Source organism: Bombyx mori, chromosome 5 (assembly GCF_030269925.1).
Source record: "Bombyx mori chromosome 5, ASM3026992v2".
In the NCBI taxonomy this organism is placed as follows: Eukaryota; Metazoa; Arthropoda; class Insecta; order Lepidoptera; family Bombycidae; genus Bombyx; species Bombyx mori.
Window position 1 is genome coordinate 17,745,236 of NC_085111.1, and position 27,108 is coordinate 17,772,343.

The 27,108-nt window shown below is 38.3% G+C and overlaps 2 protein-coding genes across 7 annotated transcripts; both read right to left on the minus strand.

The window, feature by feature from the left end:
* Positions 1–4,004: 4,004 nt before the first annotated feature.
* Positions 4,005–7,079, minus strand: LOC101740858 (chromatin accessibility complex 16kD protein). The gene is made up of 3 exons (XM_004923833.5): positions 6,366–7,079; positions 5,619–5,882; positions 4,005–5,242 (listed from the first exon to the last, which is right to left on the minus strand). The coding sequence occupies exons 1-2, from the start codon at positions 6,489–6,491 to the stop codon at positions 5,625–5,627; spliced, it is 384 nt and encodes a 127-aa protein (XP_004923890.1). The 5' UTR covers positions 6,492–7,079; the 3' UTR covers positions 4,005–5,242; positions 5,619–5,624.
* Positions 7,080–12,275: 5,196 nt separating this feature from the next.
* On the minus strand, positions 12,276–23,544 carry AK (arginine kinase). Of its 6 annotated transcripts, XM_062668455.1 has the most exons (4): positions 15,209–15,494; positions 14,867–15,064; positions 14,613–14,791; positions 12,276–13,327 (listed from the first exon to the last, which is right to left on the minus strand). In XM_062668455.1, exons 1-4 carry the CDS (start codon positions 15,283–15,285, stop codon positions 12,426–12,428), a joined length of 1,356 nt encoding a protein of 451 aa, XP_062524439.1. In that variant the 5' UTR covers positions 15,286–15,494; the 3' UTR covers positions 12,276–12,425.
* Between the last annotated feature and the right edge of the window lie 3,564 nt (positions 23,545–27,108).

Here is a 27,108-nt window from a genome sequence, read left to right on the forward strand (position 1 = left end):
GACGTACATGTTTCGGTATAATTTTGCAATTATCACGTTCAATATTCGCAATTAAGATCCATAACACAAAACAAACAGACTAAAAGTCTTTCATTATCCATTGGTGGTATGTACAGGCTCTGTTTACTGGGTTAAACAAATTGACGTTACGTAAGCATTTCAATGTCGAATAAATATTTTACGTAAAAAAATATTTAATGTGGGTTCATCTTTATGTTCTCTGGGCCTTTGGCCCTTTAATTTTCCAGACGATACTAATACTAATTACTTAACTCAGTCACGGATATATTTTTTGCGAAGCAGTTTTGGCTAAATAAAGCTACATAATGATGAAAATGTTTTAGCGAATCTTTATCTACGCGATAAAACATAATAACATGACGAGGCTCTAACCTGATGACGTTGCTAACACGAACCCTAGCAAGAGCCGTGTTTCGCAGATTCTACCACCGGATCGGAAACGCGACCCACTGAGAAAATCCGGCGAGAAACTCAGTGGGCTGTATCTGAGAGTTAATTGACTGGAGTCCTTCGTCGCAAGCGACGGGTTCGACGAGAACGATGACCGGCGCTTGGGGTACCTAAAAGCACCGTTAGTGGATCGGGAGGATCCGAAATGACGTGTTCTGGGCGATATCGACTGCTTTCCATTCTGTACGCAGGATCGGGAATGTAGTTACCGGCGGCCACGATGAGAGGGTTCTCGTGTCGTGCCGCTTTATTGAAATGGATAGGCGAATAATTGTACCGTTAAATGACATACTCATTTAACGGTACAATTATTAGAACAACGAGGAAATTTAATGAGGGAGTAACATCGTACAATTGTTGTTCTTTATCACTGGTCTGGTCGCTACCAATGTCCTGTCTGGTTTAAGTGCAAAACAATTGTGCGTTGATTTTTTGACGTTATTCCTCGTGCATGGTATTCATGTTGCCCAACTGAGAGCAAAAACGCCGATAATAATTGAAAAGGCTCATAAAAATATTTACGAAGTTAGTTTTGTATGACATAATATTATTATGTAGAGATTAGGTTAGTTAGCGAAGACTTTTTGTAAATTGTAGAGTGGACCAAAAAATATTCTTAAGGCTTAGCTTGTGGCGTTACTTAGATTGACTTCCTCGCTTAATCTAAGTAAATATGATTTTAGACCATCTTAACTTAGGAGTTCTAAATATTATAAAGAAGTATCGAAAGACGAAGTAGTTTCAAAGTCGTCGTGGCTCAAAGGATAAAACGTCCGGTGCATTCGTATGTAGCGATGCACCGGTGTTCGAATCCCGTCGGCTGGTACCAATTTTTCTAATGAAATACGTATTTAACAAATATTCACGATTGACTTCCACGGTGTAGGAATAACACCGTGTAATAAAAATCAAACTCGCAAAATTATAATTTGCGTAATTACTAGGGTGAAGGTTACTTGAAGGGTGGGGCAGCAGTTATAACTATACTGAGACCTTAGAACTCATATCTCAAGGTGGGTGACGGCATTTACGTTATAACGTGTAGATGTCTATGGGCTCCAGTAACCACTTAACACCAGGTGAGCTGTGAGCTGTGAGCTCGGCCACCCATATAAGCAATAAAAAATAAAAATCATGTTAAATAACATGAATGATAGTGAACAGTTAAACATAAAAATTACGAAAGGCTAAACCGATTCATTGTTGAGATTTTGTACAATTAAAGCAAGAGTATCTTATGTATAATGAAAATAATTCAAGTCTAAGTATATTTGAATTTCCAGTACCTTATCTGATTAATCGTTAATCTAAGGTAAAATAACTACTTTTGAATGTCGTTCTGTTATACCTATTAGATTTTTACTGGGAACAAATCACGCATCTGGTCCCAATTTAAGATTCTAGGCGTTATGGTTTTCAGATCGTGATAAACATACTCATATTTAAATATATACATCTATAGATAATAAATACCCAGACAAAGGCAAAAAAGCCTGTTCATCAGACAATGTTTACACGATGTAGGAATCGAACCCACGACCCTAGGCGCAACAGTCAGGGACGCTAACTGTTACACCACCGAGTCAGTAATAAATTATTGCAATCAAATACACCGAAGATTGCACTTGTACTGGAATCAGATCGATTCATACAGCCTCAAATTGAATTGGCCGTTTTATAACGTTCCGTTGCACAATAAAAAAAAAAGAATCTTTAGAGGTGAACGTTCCGAATTTTGTACCTACCTATATAAGATTACATAATACGGTTATACAATCATGACATAAATTACGTACGAAAATAAAAGAAAAACATCAAGTTTAATTTGTACGTAAAATTAAAATTACTTTTAGGTTTAATCTCGCTTACCACAGACACAGGCTGCTGAGTTTCTCGCCGGATCTTTTCGGTGGGTCGCGATTCCGATACGGCTGTAGATTCAACGAAGCACTTCTCTTGCTAGGGGAGATGTTAGTAAAGCCTCTTAGACTGAGTCCTGTGAGCGCGCCAATGAACCCAATATATCATCGCGAGTTAATTAAGTAGGAAAAAAAAAGATGCGTCGGAAAAACATACAGATTTGTAGAGAATTTGGTTCTTTTTTAGTGTTTGCTATTGATGGTAGTGGTGGTTTTAGCGAAATCAATTTAAAAGTATTGCTAAAGACCGAGAACATGACTTTACTTACTCGCAAATTTTGTAACTCCATTTACGTATCTAAAGCAAAAATATACATTTGAAGTTTACCATTGCTTTTGCCTGCACATCAACTACACCAGGGAAACGAAGCCAAGGTGCCTCTATAGTAAAATATTGTCTAAATATAGCCATAGTTTGTTAGTCAATCCTAACAATAATCACACCATTTGTATTCGTAACTGCTTGACAAATATTAGCATTGCTGACGTCCATGAGCGACGGTGATCACTTACCATCAGGTGGGCCGTATGCGCGACTGCCCACAAAGGCAATAATAAAAAAAATTATGAACCATGATCACCGCATTACAAACGCCTGTGTATATTTATCAGCAATCACAAAATATAAAACGAACTTGTTCGTTCAGGCGCTAAGAATTTAATTCTGCTATTTGGATTATTGATCGTAGCTTAATTAAAATTGATTAGGACGAGTAAAAATGAAAAGAAAATTGAATCTTATGAAGATACGGTAACGAACCCGTTCATCGTGGCGTCGTAATGTGACTTGAACATGCGTGTCACGACTACAGAATCAATTCCTCTGAATATGCTCTATCTATTTTCTGTTCCTTTTCAAGGTATCATCATTGTTTAAAACAAAGAAATTAAGTGATATGCCAAACATTATTTAATGAACAAAAATAGTTGTAATATAATTATGTATAAAGAAAAAACCTTTATCATTAAAAACTTTGTTTATAAAAATGATTTTTCTTGGACGGAATTACTCACCTGTCTGTCATTCAGTGCAGAGTTTTGTGTTTTGCCTAATTTAATAAGATTGTTTAAATCTTCTTCTTCTTTTTCTCCACCTTATCCCACTAGGTGGGGTCGGCACAGCAAAATTTTCTCTTCCATTCTCTTTTATCAGCCGGCATATCGACACTCACTTCTCTCATATCGTCATTCACACACTCCATCCATGTCTTCTGCGGTCGACCTCTTCCCCCTCTACCTTGCACTACCATTTCCATACATCTCCTAAGATTGTTTAAATAAAATATTAATTAAAATTCATTTTCTTATTAAAGTACAGAAAACGCAATTAAGGCTTTTTATTGTTAATTCATTCATTCATTCTGGGGTATTCCATATCATTATAAAATGATATTTCTATTATTATGTAAAAATAAATATTATTATATAATCTTTTGTATTTTTTGAATCTTACATTTTACCATATTTAGAAAAATGTTATTAGTATTTAGTATCATTTGTAATGAAAAAATCTCAATAGAGAGCGTACAAATCAAAAAATAAAAATGTGATAGAGATAGAACAATGGAGTTTTAATGGATGGATATGAATTAAAAACATTGCAATATGCAGCTATTGGAAGTTTAAATTCTTTTATTTCTGTTCTGTGTTTGTTCACCCAACTTAGTCAGGAAATACTTTTAATGACTGTTTACAAATATAAATAATACCATACTGTTGCAATAAAACAACTTGCACATTCCGCATAAAAACATTGGATTTCTTTTTTTAAATATCTTTACATGTAAGCTTCGATAGACTTTGTGTGGCCATGGGTAATGCATTGCTACCTACAATGCTTATAAAAAACAAAAACAAAAATAATAAAAAAAATAGTAGTTATAAAAATCCCACTCACATGAAATGTTTACAATTCATTCTATATTTAATCTACATCTACAAAACTCGCACTAAGCACAGATCAAATGCAATTATGAGTCCAGATGGCCTCAATTGTCACATGAAGTTGGAGTTTCAATCACTTGTATGGTTGAAACTCCAACTTCATGTGACAATTGAGGCCGTCAGCGCAAAAGTGGCCAAAGCTTACCATAGTTATTATGGAGCAGAGATATTTAAATTTTCACGAGTTTAAATTTGAGTACGCAAAAAACAATAGGGGCAAAAATAATGTTTACAGTCATCTATTACCTATGGGTGAAACTATGAATATGCCAGTTTTGCATCAAAATTTATTATATTTTAAATAGATTGCAATATACATAATTATAAACATGATTATGAAAAATTGTGGGTTAGGCCACTTTTGCGTTGACGGCCTCAATTATACTCCTGTATGCCTTAGATATTGTGAGAAACATACTTCAGTGCTCTTAATTATAGTTGAAATTATTTGATAAAAGTGTCACACAACAAATAGTTTGAGATGGTCCATGAAATGACAATTACTTTTAGATTACACCAGATCAAAGTTTTAGCAATATAATTTATAAACTTTCTGTTATTTATTTCACTTTAATATTTGAAAAACTTAAAGTAATCATAAGTAATACAAATTTTAATTGCATAACATTTTGATTAACAAACAACATGCAAAGGCAGAATTCTATCATTTAATGACACAATCATCAATTTAATGACACAATTAAATGATACTTGACGAGCACAATATTTGTAAATGTTATTACATTTCATGAAAGAAAAGAAACCAATTTGTAAAATTAAGTTAATAAAAATAACCCAACGCCAGAATAGGCTTATTGGCACAGATTAGGAGACACTCAACATTTGTTTCTGTTTAAATTCTTCACTTTTCTTCAGTCTGTGAATTTGTCCCTTAGTGTTTGTAGTTCCTGAAATTATAACATTTGAAGATTAAAATCACGATCATCTAGTTTGCTAAATTATTTAAAACATTGTGCATCCACTAACAGGCCACTATTGGTGTATTGGGAATGTTGTTATGTTTTAAAATAAATAAATAAGATTTAGTCTGTAACATTCGAAAAATCACTGCCAGGGTTGATGAGTTAGACTTCTACATCAAGTAATTCCAGTGTAGTTATTTACTTTTTTAGGATCTTTACATGTAATTTTTTTCTTAAATATATTTGAGAAAAGTATTTATGACTACACGCATTTTAAAACTAAATTAGTGTATTAGTCCTTAAATTAAATTATTTATTAAAATTTAGTAAAAATTTAGTAAATTAAATTATTCTAACTTACAGCTTATCACTCTTGTTCATTGTTACTGGATGAGTCTTCACTGCTGTCTTCACTGGAGTCTTCACTTGAATCATCACCGTTCTTGGCAGCTTTCTTGGCCATCATCTCTTTGAATTGACGCACAGTGATCTTTCGAGGCATGATCTCTCTGAGAAAGTCTAAAGTGTCATCCTCTTGAACAATATCAGCAATATGTTTGTATTCTAGGAAGTTGGCATTACTGTTTTTGTGTGCCCTCTTTGCTAGATCCATTACAAACAATTCCTGGAAATTAGTGTGATTATAATCTTTATCGGAGTCCATAGCTATCACAATGTGATTGTCACCACTCTAAGAACCTACGAAATAAGATCTAAGTCTCAGTTGTACTATAAAATACTGTCCAGACTATTCAAAATAGAATATCATCAATCATTGGAGTAATTGGTGTAATAAAAATCAAACTCATAAAATTTTAAAAAATTGCATAAAACTAGTCATTACGGTAGGGCGCACATCGGTATTTCGGCTGCGAAGCAGTAATGATTTTCGGTTTGAGGGGCGAGGCAGCTGTTACACTATACAATTGAAACCTCATGTCTCATGTTGGGTAGAGACATTCACACAGTGATGAGGTCTATAGGCTCCAGTAACTACTTAACACCAGGTGGGTCGTGAGCACGTTCAACCGTCGAAGTAATAAATAAAAAAAAATCGCCTTGGGAAGTTTAGGTTAGTTTAACTTAGGTTAACCTCTAGAAAACTCACTGTAACTTTAGTGACTAAATATAGTGGTTCTGGACCAACTGCTTCTACGTCCGGTGAGCTTTTCATTATTGTTTTAACCCTGGACAGGGGCAAATGCAGATCTTTTTCACTTTTTGGGGTAGCCATCGTTTTAGTCGAAAGGAAATACAAACTAACTAGAAATATTTTATAGGTGAACTATTAAAAATTCATTTCAAATAGATTATTTAAAACAGACCGCGAATCTCTAAGCATTTTAAACTGAAGTCAAAACTAAACGTCAAAATCAAAAACTTTGTTTTGTTTCATTTGTAAATCGGAAAGGCATGCGGAACATTGCTCATTAAATATTTTAATTTTCTGTAAGATTTGTTGGGTCCAAAGTGAGTGAGCGTGAATTTCCGCAGATCTTTTATCTTGAAAAAAAAAACAGTCACTGCTATGTTAGCCACAGTTTTATTCCAATTCCTCAATAATCGTGAACAACGATTATTGACGTCTAATACACAAAACAACACCCAATTTATATATTATACATCACAATAAACTATTAAAAAACATTAAAATAAAACTTCAAGTGACGCTTCACTCGGGTTGCCGCCAAAACTCTCTGATCATATTATTTAATAAGAATAGAGTAATGGTAGGCCATTGAGATTTTTACTAATGGAATCATTAATATCTAAAAATAATTATATAAAGTAATAATTATTATTACAATATATAAAAATTGAATTGAACAAAAATAAACTAAAAAAGTCTGTGAATTATAACCATTAGCTATTTTTTTTAATTTGTTGTTCAAGTCACAGACAACTCTTTCGTTTGGCAGCATATAGGTTTACTATAAGGCTGTATGGGCTAAGCCCTTTGCCTATTGGCGAATTTAAAAACTGTGCCATACTCAGTTTTGGAGATGAATGAAGTTAGCCCCTCAAAAAAATTTTTTTTTCCTATTTTCTACTTATTTTCTATTAATTCGTTTGTTCATCATTTGTTCATGATTGTTCACTGTTAATAATTGTTTGTTCTGCAGTTATTTATTTAAAAAAAATATTTAAAAATATACCTACAAGTTAGCCCCTCTAATGCAATTTTTAATATTTTTTCATCCTTAATGACTCGTAAATATTTATTTTCGATTGTTCTTATATAAAACACGTTTGTTATCTTTCGAAATTACTCGTTTTTTGTTTAATTTACTATTTTTATTAGTTGAATAAATGTATGCAAAATATGTGTACTGCGCATGCGTCAACTATAATGCCTAAACTTTCTACGTGGTTTTAATGGTGAAAAAGAAAACAAATATAAATCCTGAAGGAGCAATTAATTGGTATACAGTTTAATTAAAAAAATTAAAAATTAAATAAATGAAATAATGTGCATTGGCGTTAAGTTAGACCAAATACATTTTTTCCATCCTCTTACCTATCGTATTAAAATGTTATTTTACTAATGTTAGGAATATAATTTCGACTGTGTAAAAAAGTTATTATAATGTATACCTATATTATCTCTTGAAAGATAAATAATGAACATATTTACTTATTTGTTTATATTACCTATGTGAACTCCCTATCTTTTTTATACCTTCATAACGATAAGTAGGAGGATGGAAAAAATGTATTTGCTCTAACTTAACGCCAATGCACATTATTTCATTTATTTATTTTTTAATTTTTTTAATTAAACTGTATACCAATTAATTGCTCCTTCAGGATTTATATTTGTTTTTTTTTTCACGATTAAAACCGCGTAGAAAGTTTAGGCATTATAGTTGACGCATGCGCAGTACACATATTTTGCATACATTTATTCAACTAATAAAAATAGTAAATTAAACAAAAAACGAGTAATTTCGAAAGAGAACAAACGTGTTTTATATAAGAACAATCGAAAATGAATATTTACGAGTTATTAAGGATGAAAAAATATTAAAAATTGCATTAGAGGGGCTAACTTGTAGGTATATTTTTAAATATTTTTTTTAAATAAATAACTGCAGAACAAACAATTATTAACAGTGAACAATCATGAACAAATGATGAACAAACGAATTAATAGAAAATAAGTATAAAATAGGAAAAAAAGAAATTTTTGAGGGGCTAACTTCATTCACCTCAGTTTTGGGGTGTTATCAAATAAGTATTTTTTTTTTTTGTAAAACAATGCCAGGGTGAAAGAAATGTTGATACATAAACTAAAACACGTGAAAAAATAAGGCATAGTTTTTCAAGTACAAAAAGTTTAGACATAAAGTTGGCCCACTTTTGGGCATTGTCCTTTTCGGTTACATTTTTTTTTATTTCGAACCGTTTCGAATCGAAAAGTTCGAATTTACTCGTAACAACTATATAGGTACCGTTTGCCCCTTAACCCAATTGTTTCTCCAGACCACTTACAGATGTCGTTAGTATAATGTTTTTGCATTTTGTTTAGATCTCATAATACGCTGATAATAGCTTCTAGATAGTATGTAACTCTAGATAGTATGTAACGTAATCTTTGAACATGATTTTGACCCCCTTCAAAACGTGGGATTATCTCGAAAGGCATAATTGTTAATATCCGATGACAATTCAATATTAAAAAAATATATTGAAAAAATTTAAATTCAACTAAAAAGTGAAAAATAAATAATATTAGTTTAAAAAAACTAAAAAATACGCATCTATAGAAAATCAAACTAAAAAATAAAAAATAAATTTTAATAAATTTGAATTAAAAATAGTGTAAGAAAAAAATATTTTATTGTAAAAAAGCGAGGGGTGTGTGTGTGTCAATAGTTTTAAATTATTTATTGACAAATATGAGCAGAAGGATTATCACTTTGATAATATGTATCATATAAAGCACACCGCGCTTTTTTTACAATTCATTTATTTTCTTTCTTTTTAGTTAGACTTTCTATAAAAGCGCCTTTTTTAGTGTTTTTTTTTGTTAATTATGATTTATTTATAATTTTTGGTTTTAAGTAACATTAAGTATTACAAATTATTTATTAATGAATACATTCAGGCAAATACAATAGTTTCCCATTTGCTAAGTGAAAAATAGAAGGCGCTCAAATGAATTTGTTGTTTTGACTGCTAAAAGTAAATAACGGGTCTAACTGTTTAAAATATTAAATTGTCTTTTTTTATGATTGACTAGCTGATCCGGCAGACTTCGTAGTGCCTCAGTCGATAAATAAAAGGTCTAAACTTTTGTATAAAATAAACTTAAAACAAACAAAAGGAATCTGTCCGACGGGGGACACATCAAAAGAAAAACAAAATTGTTATTATTATTTAATTAATTATTAAGTAGTATCGCGACCCGCTGAGAAGATCCGGTGAGAAACTCAACGGGCTGATACTTAGGTTAGGTTGGACGTCGAACTCTTTGCTGGGTTCGACGACTACGGTTACCGGGGTCTCTACTCCTGCTAACGGACCTAACGGACGGCATCTAATACAAGGGTTATTGGATCTGATGGATCCGTAAGGAGGTTTTTTTTTTTTTTTTTTTTTTATTGCCCTTGTAGGCAGACGAGCATACGGCCCACCTGATGGTGAGTGGTTACCGTTGCCCATGGACTTCAGCAATGCCAGGGGCAGAGCCAAGCCGCTGCCTACCGCTTAATACTCTCCACAAGCCTCGTTTGAAGAAGGACATGTCATAGCGCTCGGGAAACACCGTGGAGGGGAGCTCATTCCATAGCCGAATGGTACGTGGCAAAAAAGATCTCTGGAAACGCACTGTGGATGACCGCAGTGGCTCCAGGTAGTACGGATGAACTCTGCTCCGATGGCGGGCGGTGCGATAGTAAAAACGAGATGCCGGTATCATCTCGAACAATTCCTCAGAGCACTCCCCATGGAACATACGGTATAAAATACAGAGAGAACCGAAGTCCCTCCGCAGACCCAGAGGTTCCAAACGATCCGTGAGACTGGGATTATCGACAATCCGAACGGCCCTCCTCTGTATGGAGTCAAATGGAAGAAGCTGGTATTTGGGAGCCCCGGCCCAGAGATGGGAGCAGTACTCCACGCGAGGCCGGACTTGTGCTTTATAAAGCAGAAGCCTTTGTCCAGGCGTGAAGTACCGCTTCGCTCTGTTGAGGACTCCCAGCATTTTGGACGCCAACTTGGCTTTGCCTTCCAAATGACTCCGAAACTGGACATCGCTCGAAATGTCGACCCCAAGTATCCCAATACTCTCGGAAGGTTGCAGGGATACTCCTTGGAATTGCGGCGCCATGACAAAGGGGTCCTTCTTCGCAGTGAACGCGCAAACTTGTGTCTTTAACGGGTTGAATTGAACCAAGTTCAATTCACCCCATTTGGAGACTCGCCCCAGAGAGTTCTCCACTTCAGACACAAGTTTTGATCGTCTCTCTTGCACCACGCTTCGAGAGAGACTCTGATGGCCGATATATCGCGCATCCCCCGTGCTGTCATCCGCATAGCAATGCATGCTATCAATAGACAGCATGTCATTGATATACAGGATGAAAAGCGTGGGGGAGAGCACCGAACCTTGTGGAACGCCAGCGTTAATGGTCATGGTATCAGAACAGTCACCGTCTACAACGACCGTGATGCTCCGCCCATCCAAAAAGCTAGCGATCCACTCTAGGGCGACGATGATGACTGACCCCTGCGTGATCAGGATGCGAGGAGTAGTCAGCGGCGGCAACGATAAGGCGATTATCATGACGCATTGCCTTATCGAAGTACCGTTCCGACGCTGACTTCATGTATTTTCTGATCGATTCGAGGTCCAAGTCGTCGTATAAGTCGACGTTCCTCACGAACCACGGAGCGCCCATTGCTAACGTGCAAAAACGAGTTTGTAGGGATTGGAGGGTGTCTATGTGTCTGCGGGCCGCGTGAGGAAACACCACACTATCGTAAATGATGACGGGTCTTATGCAAGCTTTGTAAAGCGTCACCTTGTTCCGAGGGAAGCGAAGAATAAACGCGACACGGTCGCGGACTGATTTTATATGTGGGCGGAATGTCATGGATGCATCCAGGGTGACACCCAGGTACTTAACCTTCCTGGCCCAGGGTATGAATTGGCTGAAGAGGGTGTAATTGAATTGTCATCGGTCCTTGAGAAGTACGTCAAATTTCGAGTTAAACCGACGTTTTGAAGGGGCACAAAAACATGTTCATATATTCCGCTACATACTAACATACGTATAACGCTCATAAAAGTGTATTAAAAATTATAATTTGTTTTATAAAGTGTTGTCAATTTGACCTTACATGTGGAAGTGGCAGACCTATATCAAAATCGATTCTGCATCTAATAACAAGAAACCATACGGGGCCAAAGGAATGGACGCACGTATATCGTGCATTCGTATTATGTGGGCTTTGAATCTCTCAGGCGGGTACCCATTTTTTAAATTATATACGTACTTTTTTTCTTCTTTTTTTCTCTACCTATGCTGATAACCTGGAGAGGCTATTTCAGCGTTACCCTAGCCTGTAGGTGAGCTCTCGGAGCTCGAACTGGAGAATCTACCACCGGATCGGAAACGCGACCCACTGAGAAGATCCGGCGAGAAACTCAGTGGGCTGTGTCTATGGGTGAATTTACTCGTCGAGCTCTTCGTCGCAAGCGACGGGTTCGGCGAGCATACGTATTTAACAAATGTGTACAAAGGACTTCCGACCTACATTTAATAGAACGAAACCTCAAAATATACAAATTGTGTAATTACTATACAACTGGGGCATAGACCTCAAGTATCAAGGTGGGGACCGGCATTCACGTTGATGTCTATGAGCTCTGGTTGAAACTAGATGAGCGGTGAGCTTGTTCACCTGGCTACGTGATAAAAGAATTTAATAATTGAATTTCAATGAATATTATTAGTACGATACGGTTGCATCTATGTATGTGTGTGGGAGGTACAGAACAAAGGCGTAATAGTCTTAACGCTAGATGTCTTTATTTTCCATTTCCTTATAGAAAATACGTTTTACAATAAAGAGTAGTAGTGGAGGAGGGGCGGCCCGCTGACTAGTGCCCGGCCTCCGCGGAACGATAAATAAATACACAGGCGGCTCGCGGCGGCGCCTACAGAGACTTCTCGATCTTGATGAGCTCGGCGATGCCGTCGTACATCTCCTTGACGGCGTCGTACTCGGTGAGCCCCATGCGGCGCTTGTTGGAGATGTCGTACACGCCGCCCTCGGCCTCCGTGTGCTCGCCGCGCGTGCCGCGGACCTGCAGGTGGTACTTGGACGCCACCTCCTCCAGCTTCTTCTTGTCGGCCGCCAGCTTCGGCAGCTTGATGTGCACGGAGGCGCGGACCGTGGTGCCCAGGTTGGTCGGGCAGAACGTGAGGAAGCCGAGCCGGTCGTGGTGCGAGAACGGGATCTTCTTCTCGATCTCGTTGACGGCGCTCACCAGCCTCTTGTATACCTGCTGCAGGTCGCCACCCATCTGCATCGAGATGATGCGGAGGTGGTCCTCCTCGTTGCACCACACGAGGAACGTCTTGTTCTCGTTGTGGTAGATGCCGCGGCCGGTGGGCCAGAAGCGGCAGGCGTTGGCGGCCTGCAGGAAGCGGTCGCCCTCCTTGAACAGGAAGTGGTCGTCGATGAGCTGCTGCTGGGTCTCCTTCGACATGCCGGTGAGGGGGTAGAACGTGCCCTTGAGCTCGCCCTCGAGGCTGGACAGGGTGCCGGAGACCTTGTCCTCCATCTCCTTGTACTGGGACTCGGTGAGGCAGGGGTTGAAGGGGTACCCCTCGAGCGAGCGGCCGCAGCGCACGCGGGTGGAGACCACGAACTCGCCGGCGGGGTCGAGGTTGCCGAGCGTGTCCACGTCTCCCCAGTTCTTGGGCGGGTGCTTGTCGGTCTTCTTGAAGCCATTGTGGTAGTCCTCGATGATCGGGTCAAACAGCTCGGCGAACACGGAGTACGACTCGGCGTCCGGCGCGTAGATACCGACGCCGGAGTCCAAGTTCTCGACACCTGCACACGATAAGTACTCCAGTGATTATTATCGAAACTAAATAAACATTCTAATCAGTTGCCCTCGATAAAAGGTAAGCTTACGGCCCACCTGATCGTCGTGGTTACGTAGAGATGTTAGCCCTATTATATATTATGTAGTAGTTGCAATAGAAGAATCTCCAGAATTAAAGGCAGTATTATTTTCTTATCTGTTTTTTTCTTCGTAATGTATAATTTACACGGTGGACCGATGGCAAAGGCAGGCCGGCGGGGCGGATGTGAATAAGAATGGCAGACGATAGAACATTGTAAAATAAAATAAATGAGATTTTTTCTTTTGCAACTAAGTCTGTCGGCTGTATTTCAGTTCACTTACTTAGTGTTCAGTCTAAGCGTACTTAGCCTTCCGTAATTAAGCAGACAGTACACAAAGTAGTCATATTTTGGAAAATTGTGAAGTGTAAAATAATAATTAAATCGAATAAATATTTTCGATCAATCATTGTGTCGCCGAACATTTCATTACAATCTTCGATTCTCAAAACCTGCCGGGTACGTATTCAAAAATACCAATAAGCCCACTTGTAACTGCAACATTATCGCGTGTAATCTGTGATAACAATAATCGACTAGCTATTGATACAGAATGCGTTTAAAATTATCTAAAGTTGATAAGTGTATGTGATGTACCCCTTTAATAGCTTTTAGTAAGTTTCTAGAAGTTTTATTTATTACGTTCACAGATAAAAAGAAAATATTCCCTTGTAAGCAGACGAGCATACGGCCCACCTGACGGTGAGTGGTTACCGTCGCCCATGGACTTCAGCAATGCCATTAGCAGAACCAAGTCGCTGCTTACCGTAAAATATTGGGTACAAACGTGATGGGACAGCTATGAAGCCCTATAGCTACGTCAAAAAAGAAGGTAAGGTTCCCATACTGCCGTGAAACACGGGCCTTAGTTCCGATTTGATACCAGTTATATAATACTTATAATGAAGACATTAGTGACGGGCCACTACTCAACCCCAGATGGGCCGCAGCTCATCCAATCATCCTCTGCCAATAAAGAAAACTGGGTTAATTTAAATTTAAAATCTCGCATTTTATATAGTACAGGACTAAATGACTGGGTGAAAATAATAATAAAACGCACCAAAATTTTCTAAAAATCCGAACTGGTACAAGGAAATAATCGGTATTGAAGCAAATTCGTAATTATTTTTTTCTAAAGCGATGAGGTAACACATACTAAAAAAAAATTTGCAAAGTACCTACAGCTGTGAAAAAAAAAAAAAATTACCCGATTGGATGCAGTCAAGGAGGGTGGATCCGAATGAGGTCTTTTTGTTCTTCAGGCTGTCGAATACTTCCCTGGTAAGGTACTTCTTCAGCAGCGACTTAGAGTCGGATCCCTGGAGCTTGCTGAAACCAGCCTCCAATTTCTCGAGGGTTGCGGCGTCGACCATTGTTGCGGCTTTTCTGTAAAATAAAATTAGACATTGCTTTTTTTATCGCACTGTTCCCATTAAATCAAATAAAAACAACGTTTCTAACGCTTTCAAAGCAGCACACGTAGCTCTTGTACACATTTTCGTGAAAATCGTACGGATTTTGTAATAAAACGCAAATGTATCTCTGTTGAAAAAATCTAGCAGTAACCGCGTAGACGCTGTCAATTTTTTTTTTATTTTCAAATTCAAAATAGTGACGTACCGTGTATCAGTTTTTGATTCGAGCGATTCCAACGAAAACCTACATAGACACCACAACCTTTTAAATGAAATTATTTTATAGAAAACGACGCATTCGTGATTTGATGAGTTTTAGCTAATTCGAAATTATAATTATGAAATGAAACGTAAAAGCGAAAATGTTCTATCATTAATTTTTACAAACCGCCTCATGATGTAATAAGCTAGGACCGCACCGCCGCAGACTACAACCGGAATCGTTACTTTTAGCTTATAATTCATCTTGAAAGATCGCTAATACCAAGATTTAAAAGCTGCTACGGAAGAGGGTGCTCTACGCGGACTGTCGGATACAGGAATATGATCACACCCCAGGATCGGTTGTGTTACGTAACAAATGTCGCCTTGACCGGCGCGCAGGGCAGATCGTTGTGTCAGCCGCGCGCACCGGGCCACGCGCATCGCAGCCGTCTCCCGCTAGCGCCCGAAAAACACCGCTGCACTCACTCGTACAGACAGTATTCCTAATCGCAAGTTTCACATTACCTACCTCGCATTTGTTTCCATTAAGAACACCGATGACGTCTCATAATACGATCGTCGTTTAACGTTTTCAAGTACAGCGATATCTGACACGAGTTTATATGATTCTAGAATGAATTGAGTTTTTTTTTTTGAAATTTAATGCAACATGGCATGCATGCCTTTGATGAAATGACAAAATTACTAGTCAATTCAATGTAATTGTTGTTTATACAGATTGTAAGAAGTCTTTAAGATTTTTTTGCTATGAATTTAACAAGAAATCTCACGAAGAACACACCGTTCTGCTCGACCAGATTCCACGACTAATGCACCGATAGTTTCGTCATTTTTTCATAAGTACATAAGAAAAGTATTGATACAAAATTACTTTTAACTAAACTGAATTCGAAACGCAATTTATTCGGACTGCATTATTTTGTACAGCATTTACTAAGTACGGTATCCCTTGTCGGTTCAATGGCCGGGGTTGGTTTTTAATCACGCGACAATAGCGAGCTCACAGTACTATGTATAAAGGGGATAGTTGCAAAAATAATTATTCGATATGTGCAAATACTAGGTAGGTAGTAATAATAAAAATGGATTATTGCAGCGGACGCCGGATTTGCCGGCCGCCATACGCACCCGTCCGAGCCCTCTTTTGGTTTGTTTTCTTTATTTTCTTTTGTTGCACAGCCACCCATTATCACAATTTACGTAATAAATTTATATAAAAAAAATACTAATAAATGCACTATAACACGATAACTACAGCAAATAAAAAAAGGGAACGGAAGATACTAAATGCAATGATGGAATGCTATTTTGTCGAAATGAATGTATAGGAGCGCCGAGCGAGACGAGGGGTGGCCCGATCGATGCGCGGCACGCACCACGCACGCGGCGAAATCTTCCCGCCCTTCTGTTCCCGCTTTAAAACTTCGCGAAGGGAAAGTTGTTAACTTCCCCGAAACCGATTACATTGATGGTCAAAATTTGAATGAATTTCAGTTTCTCTCTCACCATCTTATCTTATAACTGGCACTCTCGAGTTTATCGTAGCACATCTCGAAGGGCTTAAGTTGTCGCGTGTAACTTTGAAAAACGCCGGTTGAATATTAGAATATTGACTTGGACATTTTTTTAACGTCGGTAGAATTGAAATCGCAAAGGACTCCGCTTACCTGGCACTTGAACAACCGTCAGAACCGACTGCTAGGTGCAGAATGGTTGGTGCGGGAGCGCGCAGTACGTTAAGCCCGCCCGCGTCATCGTCCCGCGCCCCGCCACCCTCGCGTTCAACCTTGGCCTTCCCTCCCGATGCCAGCCTGGATGGCAGATCTCGCGCCAGTACGGATTCAGCGATTTTGGCTATGTCAACTACAGTAGATCCAGTCCCGCTGTCACTATTACGGGAGACCACAGTCGCTACAGCGGCCTACGGCTCATAAAAGTTTACGACGTTGTTGATAGACAACGACCAGTTTTATTGTTGAATAATTGGTTAGAAAAATTCGTGTAATTGGTATAATATTATCGATTTTTAAAATGTATTTTAATATATTATTGATAGAAATACTCGGTGAAAATTTTCGTCCATATTACGCTATTTTAAAATTAAATTGAAAAGTATAACTACTTATCTGTATTTTTTTCGTAATCGATCGATTTCATAACTCCGTATCAATAGTTGCAACGTTACTCACTACAAGATAATATGTATCGCAGATAATTTATTTAAAATTTAAAATAAGAACGGTGCCGCCGGTACTTTTACTGGCTGGATCTTTTCCAATAATAAATATCGTCCAACTCTAATGTCAAGTTTGTTATTTTCAATTTTAACTTTCGTTGCATCACAACTTTTTTTTCACAAATATACATTTATAAGTACGAGATATAATTTTAATTAAAAAAGTAAAAACTTCAATGAAATAATATTCGAATAAACCAAGTTATTTTTAATTAAACCTACTTCGATTTTATTGAAGTCGCGGATAGATTGAGTTTATCTGATTAAAAACAACAAAAAGGTGGCATGCAATCAATTATTAATAAACGTACAATAACATACTGAATCGATTTTCTTGGTTGTGTTACATAACCTTCGAGAACCTTGACCCAGAGTCCGTGAGATTAACATCGGGGTGGCGCGTGCGGGGTGTTCACCCTCTTTCAGGAAGCCGTAAAAATACAAAACCAATGTAGAACGATTTCACTGTTTAAGGGTGTTTGATTTTAATTGCCAATAAGATTAACTTTGTGTTTAGGAACGGAACAATAGTTAATATGGGTGAGTGAACTCCCGGCCTATCGTAGATGCCGCCTAAGTCATCGTGGCCTACAAGGTAAGACGTCCGGTGCATTCGTGTTGAGCGATGAACCGGTGTTCGAATCCCGGAGGCGGGTACCAATTTTTGTAATGAAATACGAACTTAACAAATGTTCACGATTGACTTCCATGGTGAAGGGATAACATCGTGTAATAAAAATCAAACCCGCAAAATTATAATTTGTGTAATTACTGGTGGTAGGACCTCAGGTAAGTCAGCACGGATAGGTACCACCACCCTGCCTATTTCTGCCGTGAAGCAGTAATGCGTTTCGGTTTGAAGGGTGGGGTAGCCGTTGTAACTATACTGAGACCTTAGAACTTATATCTCAAGGTGGGTGGTGGCATTTACATTGTAGATATCTATGGGCTCCGGTAACAACTTAACACCAGGTGGGCTGTGAGTTCGTCCAACTATCTACCCCATAACAAAAACCTACCTTGATACATGAGGTCGAAATTTCGATTGCTTTGTATAGTTGTTGTTTTACTCTTCTGAGCGATGCGCCATTGATTGTCGCAATAATTTTTTCTGTTGTTTGCGACGAAATGCCCATCCGTCACTAAAACGCTCCCATCTAGGATTCATCTACTCTGTAAAGCTAGTTTGTTCCAGTTATGCATGCAGTAGGTATTTTCATTCAATATTAGGCACTAATCTTGCCTATTTAGTATAATGATTTATGTAAAACTTTTGCTACGAATTTCACGTTTTTTTTTTAAAACGAATTTATGTAAGCAGCCTAGTGAAAGAAAAAAATAATTGTCAGCGATTTGTTATTTTCGCTCCAATGTACTATAATAGACAAGGCCACGAGCGAATGTCATTGCCAAGGTTTTCTAGAAAATTCACTTGTCTCGTTATTTGTTTTCATATGCAAATAACAAAAAAAATAATTTACGTCTTTACTGTTACCACATTCAATGCATCTCGGTACAAAATGCATGAAAACCAAAGGAATTTTAACATATTCTTTTTTTTATTGCTTAGGATGGTGAACGAGATCACGACCCACCTGATATTAACTGGTTACCGGAGCCCATAGACATCTAAAACGTAAACGCCCCCACCTAGTTTGAGATATGAGTTCTAAAATCTCAGTTTTAACAGTACAAAGGCTACCCCATTCTTCAAACCGAAACGCATTACTGCTTCAAGGCAGAAATAGGCAAGGTGGTAATACCTACGCGTGCGGATTCACAAGATGTCCTACCACCAGTAAATACGTCCTACCACTAGCTCAGACGTTCACGGTTGAATGAAACATGAGATTTGAATATTTTTTTATCTATGGCTCAATTATCTTTTTTTTATTATCTATACACCTTTAAGACCGTCTTAAAAGTGCATTTATTTTAATCATAAACAAAACGATTACCTACGATATCACGCCTAATTGTGCATGCCTGCAATTTTTACAATATTTTTTATTATGAATGAATATCATATTCAACCTATATTATTTTACATCGCTAATGAAGTGACCGAAAGATATACTGCAGATTCATCAAAATGTTTTTTTTTTTCTAATTAAACACAACCAAAGGTATTTTTTCGCGCCAATTTGCATAAATTCTTCATATTTTTCACCGATTGTGTATTGAAATTGTTTTTTTTTCTAATGAAGCACAAGCAAACGTATTTTACGCGCGAAACTGCATAAATTCTTCATATTTTTCACCGATAAATTTACTGTGTATTGAAACTGTTGCAAACCACGTAATGTTTGGATTTCGCCCACGTCGCGTCGTGCATGCGGTGTTTGCGATTTGCACTCGTTTGCTGACGTAAAGATGTTCACCGGTCATGTGAGTTTAGGGAGTTGCATCTGGAATCCCATCATTTATAATTTAAGCTACATACATTCACGGTTTAATCTCGCATTTTTTATTCTCATCATATTATTTCCGACTTCCGAATAATTTATAGGTTACGTGTCTACTGACCATTCTATTGTTAAATTTTAGGAAAATTCTATATAATTGAAATTTAGATTTTAAAAAATTTATTGCTTTAAAGTGGGTTGGTGAACCCACGGCCTACCTGGTGTTATCGGAGCCCATAGACATCCGCAACGTAAATGCCGAAACCCACCTTGAGTTATGAGTTCTAAGGTTTCAATATAGTTACAAGGGCTGCCCCACCCTTCAAACCGAAACGCATTTAGATATAACTTTCTTAATAGTTTAATTTAAAATATTCAAAGATCGAGGAAAAAATCTAATAATAAGTAAAATGAAACCCTCAAATTAAAATAAATAAAGATCAATTTAAAAAAAAACGAAGTCATTTTTCTTCCATAAACTTTTCAGTTATATTCAATCTTAAAGAAGAAGCAATGGAGAAATCGTGTTACATTGCGTGTAGCGCAAAAATTCCTTTGCTTTTTACGGGTATATTTGTTTTCGCAAATAATTCGAGTAGAGTTTGTCAGAATATCAAATTATTATGATCGTAGCTTGATGTCTGGTGCACGAGTGCTCACGACTGTCAACGCAGGCTCAACAAGAACTGGTAGCTTCGTGTGCTCAATGATCGATTTCAAATAACAATAACTATCCGGTTGCGTTTCGCATCAATCGTAAATGACATTGCGTAACGTTTTCATAACGGCGCGCATCCGGTCGCGCCCTATTTCCGTGACAATGTCACTGCCAATTCATCGCCAATCCCCTAGACTTTTGTTCATTTCCTATGATTACTTTTGATGTGGACAGAAATTGGGAACCAACTGTCTCTCTCGTAGTTTAAGTACTACTGTACCGTTTAAATGTGCTTATTCGTTCAGAGTTTGAAGGAAACACTAGATTGTGCTTTGGAAAAATATATGTATTAAAATTCGCCTCACGGATGGATCTGGACTGCCCAATAATGCAACACTGGACACGTGTGCATTTTGAGCACTCTGAATCCAAACCAGCCTTTAGGTTAAGATAGTTTTCATGTTAATTTTGAGTTTTTGTTTTATTATTATTATTTGTTTTTTTTTGTTTTTATTATTATTATTATAGTTTTGGTTTTAGTCCGAGATTGTAGTTATTATTTTTATTTAATTCTAGTATAAATGAAATGTTAATGCAGTGTAATGAAGTGTAATAAGGATGCAAAATCTGAAGTAAATGAAAAAAAAAATCTGCCGCAACCAATATTACAGTTGTCATCGGTAAAACTTTAAAAACATCATCATCTTATATTGCAGACTAGAAACTTTACTGGTGGTAGGACCTCTTGTGAGTCCGCACGGGTAAGTACCACCACCCTGCCTATTTCTGCCGTGAAGCAGTAATGCGTTTCAGTTTGAAGGGTGGGGCAGCCGTCGTAACTATACTGAGACCTTAGAACTTATATCTCAAGGTGGGTGGCGTATTTACGTTCTAGATGTCTATGGGCTCCAGTAACCACTTAACACCAGGTTGGGCTGTGAGCTCGTCCACGCATCAAAGCAATAAAAAAAAATTTGTAAGGAGGCTTCGTTTGAGACACAATTATCGACGGATCAACTCGTGCTGGAACATCAAGCCTGGTATCATACTAATATTGGCTTGTGTGTTCGTTCGCCTTCTATTCGTTATATACATTTTTTTATGTGCCTTTAAAATACCCTAAGGAATATGTTCTATAAATTTCAAAGCTTCGACTAGGTCGTATCCAGTCTTTTGAGTCGGTCGGTCACTATTTCCGTAAGTATATTTCAGACGATTACAAAAGAACGTTTCTCTTATACAATGTTGCTTTAAAAATTAACAGATGCGTTCGGCGGCTGTGACGTACGAGAAAATCTAGACTAATTATAAATCTTCGGCACGCTTACATCTCAGTTTCAAGTCTAGATTTTAGCAAACGTTTTACTGCTGGTTCGAAGCTTGCGCCACAGCCATTGACTGTTGTAGATCGTTCGATTCGATTATACAAGTTGATGCAGCTGTACTATTTTTTGTGTCTTTTTTTTTTATTTTTTTATGTTTGACTCTTTTGTGTCACAAGACATTGACGCGTTCCGGTTCGATTGAGACTACGGCCTCATGACCCAAGGCTGCCGTCTGCATTCAGGCTTGTGCTTATTAACTTCAGTAGCGAGGTGAAATGTCACCACAGGTATTATTCATCGCTCCTCAAGCTTTCCCGAGCAATTTTTGAGGTCGACGTGGCCTAAAGGATTAGACGACCCGTGTACTCATATCATGCGATGCGACTAACATCTCGGTGTTCAAATCTCACCCGCAATTACGAAAAATCAAACCCGTAAAGATTAAATGTTGCGTAATAACCACATAATTGACACACTCTTAAATTTCATGGTGCATTGACTTTGTAATGCTTATGGCTTCAGGTGAGCACTAACATCAGCTGGGCCGTGAGCTAGTTTTATTAGCGTGATCTGTAATAATCTATCTTTGAAGGTAATTTTCACAAACTTGAAGAGGTTGATTAATTTGCAGGCGTAGCATGGTTGGGTGGATGACAATAGTTTTTTTTTTTTTTAATTAGGCCCTTCAATCGATTTGGTCCAGCAGGTTAACAAGTGATTACCTACTATAATTTTTCGAGTTACATATTTCGGTGATTGTCTTTAAAAATATATATATAAAAATCATAAAGTGTGTTTGCTAGATACCTACCTGAAAACTGCGAAAAAAATGCACTATTTTCTTAATTATCAAAATCTTTGATTTATAAAAAGGAAGAAGAAAACTTTGAGAAATGTCAGAGATCGATATTTGTGTGGATCGTTGAGACAAAGACAATTTGCTCTATTTGTCCATTGCCTAGAAAGGAAATGGAAATACGTTTTTTTTTTACTTTCTTTTTTTTATTGGCAGACGAGCGGCCCACCTGATGTAGAGTGGTTACCGTCGTCCATGGACATCAGCAACGCCAGGGGCAGAGCCAAGCCACTGCCTGTATCATTTGTTCCTAATTAGACGGGGGCTGAATAGTCACAAATACATATCTGTCTACTATTTAGTTATATAAATAGAACTATCTAACAGCAATGATACAGTCTAATAAAATTATACTTTGATTTTTTTTTTTTTTTTTATTGCTTAGATGGGTGGACGAGCTCACAGCCCACCTGGTGTTAAGTGGTTACTGGAGCCCATAGACATCTACAATGTAAATGCGCCACCCACCTTGAGATATAAGTTCTAAGGTCTCAGTATAGTTACAACGGCTACCCCACCCTTCAAACCGAAACGCATTACTGCTTCACGGCAGAAATAGGCGGGGTGGTGGTACCTACCCGCACGGACTCAAGGTGTCCTACCACCAGTGATTATGTTTGGTTTAGCATTTAGAACTGCTGAAAAATCGGAACTACTAATGCGACAGTACATAATCGCATTTACCGATGCTTACAAAAAGACATTGGCTTTACCAATGTCCATTTTACTGTTTATGTCACTTATTTATACAAAAAACAAGGTATAAGGTATTTATTCTACAATTAACAGTAAAATTTAAAATCCCCGACCACACCATCGAAGTTAACTCAATTTCAAATGACCATTAAACTTTATGAGTTAAATTATAAAATTGCTCACTCACCTATTAGGTGTAAAGTAAACTACCCGCAAAATAAACAATGTGCCGAGTAAGAAACAGCAAAACGCGTATAATCTTATCCACTTACGGCCGATCGGCTTCAGAACGTACTGTATCATCGTGGAAATTTCACGAAACGAAAGCAGATATATAATCGTCGATAGGTAACAAGATAAATAAATGGGCAATCGGTAGATATGTTATCTTCTCAATTTCGAATTTTCTCAATCGTGCGGCAATAATTCTCGTTGTTGCAACATTCTTTAATTTATACAGAATTTTTTGGATATTATTTAGATATAGCTCTTTCAATCACTCGTGCCGGATGTCTAGACCCGTTGACGGTAAAATTAAGGAGTGGGTTTGCTCCATAGAATACTTCAATGGTTAGCTCCAAACATCGCTTTAAAATAAATCTCCAACGATAACAAACCAACCAAAGCGAAGGTCGGCGAATTTTAAATGAAAAAGAAAAGTTATAAACGAACTAGCATGCCAAAATAATGGCTTTCAAATACTCCTATATGAAAACTCAAATTGTGGACAATCAAACGAGATATTTCTTAATATATTATTAGGTATAATATATAATAATATTATATATCAAAGACAATTTCAACTGATTGTTTTGTTTGATATTTATCCGAAGGTTGGTACTGTTACGAGAAATATATTAAAAATTCTATCTCTTTGATGTGAAATTCCGATTGCGTCAACTACCTAAGATCTTAATTTTACATTTTATAGCATCATTAAATCATCTTCAACCTTTTTTTGGTGCTAACTGTACAAGGGTGTTTCTTGTCTATGTATTATTGGTAAACGCGTGGCCGAGTTAAATAGATAAGCTTAAAGTTTTATTCCTCAGGATTATGAACTACATTAATAGGTACATAAACAGCGTCCTAGCGACCTACTTAACCTATAAAAGGCAGGAAGTCGCCGTGGCCCAAAGGATAAGATGCCCGGTGCATTCGTATAAAGCGATGCGACTGTACTGGTGTTCGAATCCCGCAGGCAGGTACCAATTTTTTGAATGTAATATGTACTTAACACCAGTTTACACTAACTTTCACGATAAAAGAATCAAATCGTGAATTAATCATATGAACCGGCACAATTTATATTTTTCGTTATTACTGATGGTGAGGTCTTCCACACGGGTAGGTACCACCGCCCCGCCTATTTATGCCGTGAAGCAGTAATGCGTTTCGGTTTGAAGGGTGGGTCAGTCATTGTACTATAAAACTAAGACTTAAAGCTCATTTATCAACATTTCAACATGTATGAAGGTGGGTGGCAGAATTTACGTTGTTGATGTCCTTAGGCTCTGGCGACAACTAACTACTAACCATCAGGTGAGCCGAAAGCTCGTTCAGTCGAGCATTAAAAAAAGATTAAACAAAAAAAATTGTCGGTAAATTCTGTTGTGATCCAGCATGATTTAACCAAGGTCGTCGCATTGTGATTTAAAGAGGATGGGCGCAGTCAACGTATAAGATGAATACGAACAATTTCCGGTAGTCGGGCACGGTTATTAGAAGCGGTGTTGCTAGATTTTGCGGGAAAATGTATTGCAGGACTTTTACGGCTAGCAAGTGAATGAGCTGTCATTTCATTCCCACTGCCTTTAAAATTTTACGATTGTATAACTAACTGTATAAGCGAAATTACAACAAAAAGTTGAAATATAAGAGAGAAAGAGAGAGAGAGAAATGTTCAGTCAGTCAAAAGAAATGTTCTCAAAGAGCTCCATATCTGAATGACTTTTTTAATATAACTGATATTTCAATGGAATTAGATCTTAAATAGAACTATTTTCGAGTATCGATGAAGTCTCATTTTCTCTCATAAAAACAGCTGACGAGCTTACAGCCTACCGTTTCAAACCTCGTTCGAGAAACATCTCATCAGTACATACAGTAGGCAGCGACCTAGGTAAATTTTTTTCCACTAGAGTCTGTGATACGGTCAGGTGAGCCAAATATCATCAAAAGCAATAAATTTGTCTTTTTACAATTTCATTAATGGCAACACTTTGTGTTTGGGTTGTGACGTTTTCATTCAGCAGTCATTATTGAACTTTTTTTTTTTTTTTTTTTTTTTTTTTTTATGATTGAAAGTTTACTGGTGGCCCGAAGGCCTTTCCAGTTTCACCAGGACAGGTGGGCGAGCAAAGGCTCAGCCAAGAGGGGTGGGATTTGCTAACAACTGCCCGAGCGCCTCCGAAGGAGACCTAACAACTCAAGAGCAATTGTTTCGCGAATGAATCTACTACCGGATCGGAATCGCGACCCGCTGAGAAGATCCGGCGAGAAACTCAGCGGGCTGATGCATGGGTTAGGTTGCACGTCGACCTCTTTGTCGAGTTCGACGAGTACGGTTACCGGGGTCCCTAAGCCTGCCCCTAGTATTAGAGCTGAAGGCATCTAATGCAAAGGTTATTGGATCTGATGGATCCGTAAGGACGTGTCTAGGGCGTCGACGGTGACTGGCTCCTGCATGATCAGGATTCGGGGAGTAGTCAGCGGCGGCAACGATAAGGCGATTATCATGACGCATAGCCTTATCGAAGTATCGTTCCGACGCTGACTTCATGTATTTCCGAATTGATTCGAGGCCCAGGTCGTCGTGTAGGTCAACGTTCCTCACGAACCACGGAGCCCCGACAGCTAACCTGCAAAAGCGGGATTGTAGGGATTGGAGGGTGTCTATGTGTGTGCGGGCCGCGTGAGCGAACACCACACTCGCGTAAGTCATGACGGGCCTTATGCAAGTTTTGTAAAGTGTCACCTTGTTCCGAAGGGACATTTTACTCCGCTTACAGATCATGGGGTAGAGTCTACCGAGAATAAACGCGGCACGGTCACGGACTGATTTTATATGCGGGCGGAATGTCATCGATGCATCCAGGGTAACGCCCAGGTACTTGACCTTCCTGGCCCAGGGTATGGGTTGTCTAAAGAGAGTAATCGGGGGTGTGAGATTCCTCCTCCTAATCCGGGAGGAAATCCGTGTGGAGCTTCCCCTCTGAAATAGCACCGCAGTACTTTTCGCTGGGTTGATGTCTATGCGCCATTTTCGGAACCACTGTCCTAGGGCTAGGGCTGCGCTCTGAAGCTTCTTCGCGATTAGGGACTTATTTCTACTAGAATAGTAAACAGTCGTGTCGTCGGCGAATAAAGCTAAATGGGTCGGCGGCGACCGGGGAATATCGTTGACGAATAAGCTAAATAGGAGGGGTGAGAGGACAGAGCCTTGCGGGACTCCAGCTGTGAGAGGTCGTGGGGAGGAGCGGGTTCCCTCGACTCGATATCGAAAAGAGCGGTTCGACAAGAAGTCCCGTATGATGAGCACGAGACTATCCGGCACGCCCATGTTGAATAGTTTGAAAATCAAACCATTGTGCCAGACTTTGTCGAACGCTTTTGCGACGTCGAAGAAGAGAGCTCCCGTGTATAACGGTTTTGGTCGATTAAGCCCCACAAGAATGTGCTCCGTGAGGCGGTGCACCTGTTGAACGCATGAGTGATTTGTACGGAATCCGAATTGTTCATCGATAAGAATGCCCTTGGATGAGACGAAGTCTCTGAGGCGTTTGTAGAGCAGACGCTCATACAGTTTGCCTAGAGACATGAGGAGGCTAATCGGGCGGTAGCTCGTCGGATGATTTTTTGGTTTACCGGGTTTATGTATGCCGATA

Coding starts and splice junctions, on each gene's coding strand:
- LOC101740858 (XM_004923833.5), bottom strand. CDS start 6,491: ATGGCTACCCCAAAAAGTGAAAAAGATCTGCATTTGCCCCTGTCCAGG. Junction 5,883..6,365: donor ATTTAGTCACTAAAGTTACA/GTGAGTTTTCTA, acceptor ACTAATTTCCAG/GAATTGTTTGTAATGGATCT.
- AK (XM_062668455.1), bottom strand. CDS start 15,285: ATGAATTATAAGCTAAAAGTAACGATTCCGGTTGTAGTCTGCGGCGGT. Junction 14,792..14,866: donor ACGTGTGCTGCTTTGAAAGC/GTTAGAAACGTT, acceptor TTTATTTTACAG/AAAAGCCGCAACAATGGTCG. Junction 13,328..14,612: donor CCTTGACTGCATCCAATCGG/GTAATTTTTTTT, acceptor TATCGTGTGCAG/GTGTCGAGAACTTGGACTCC.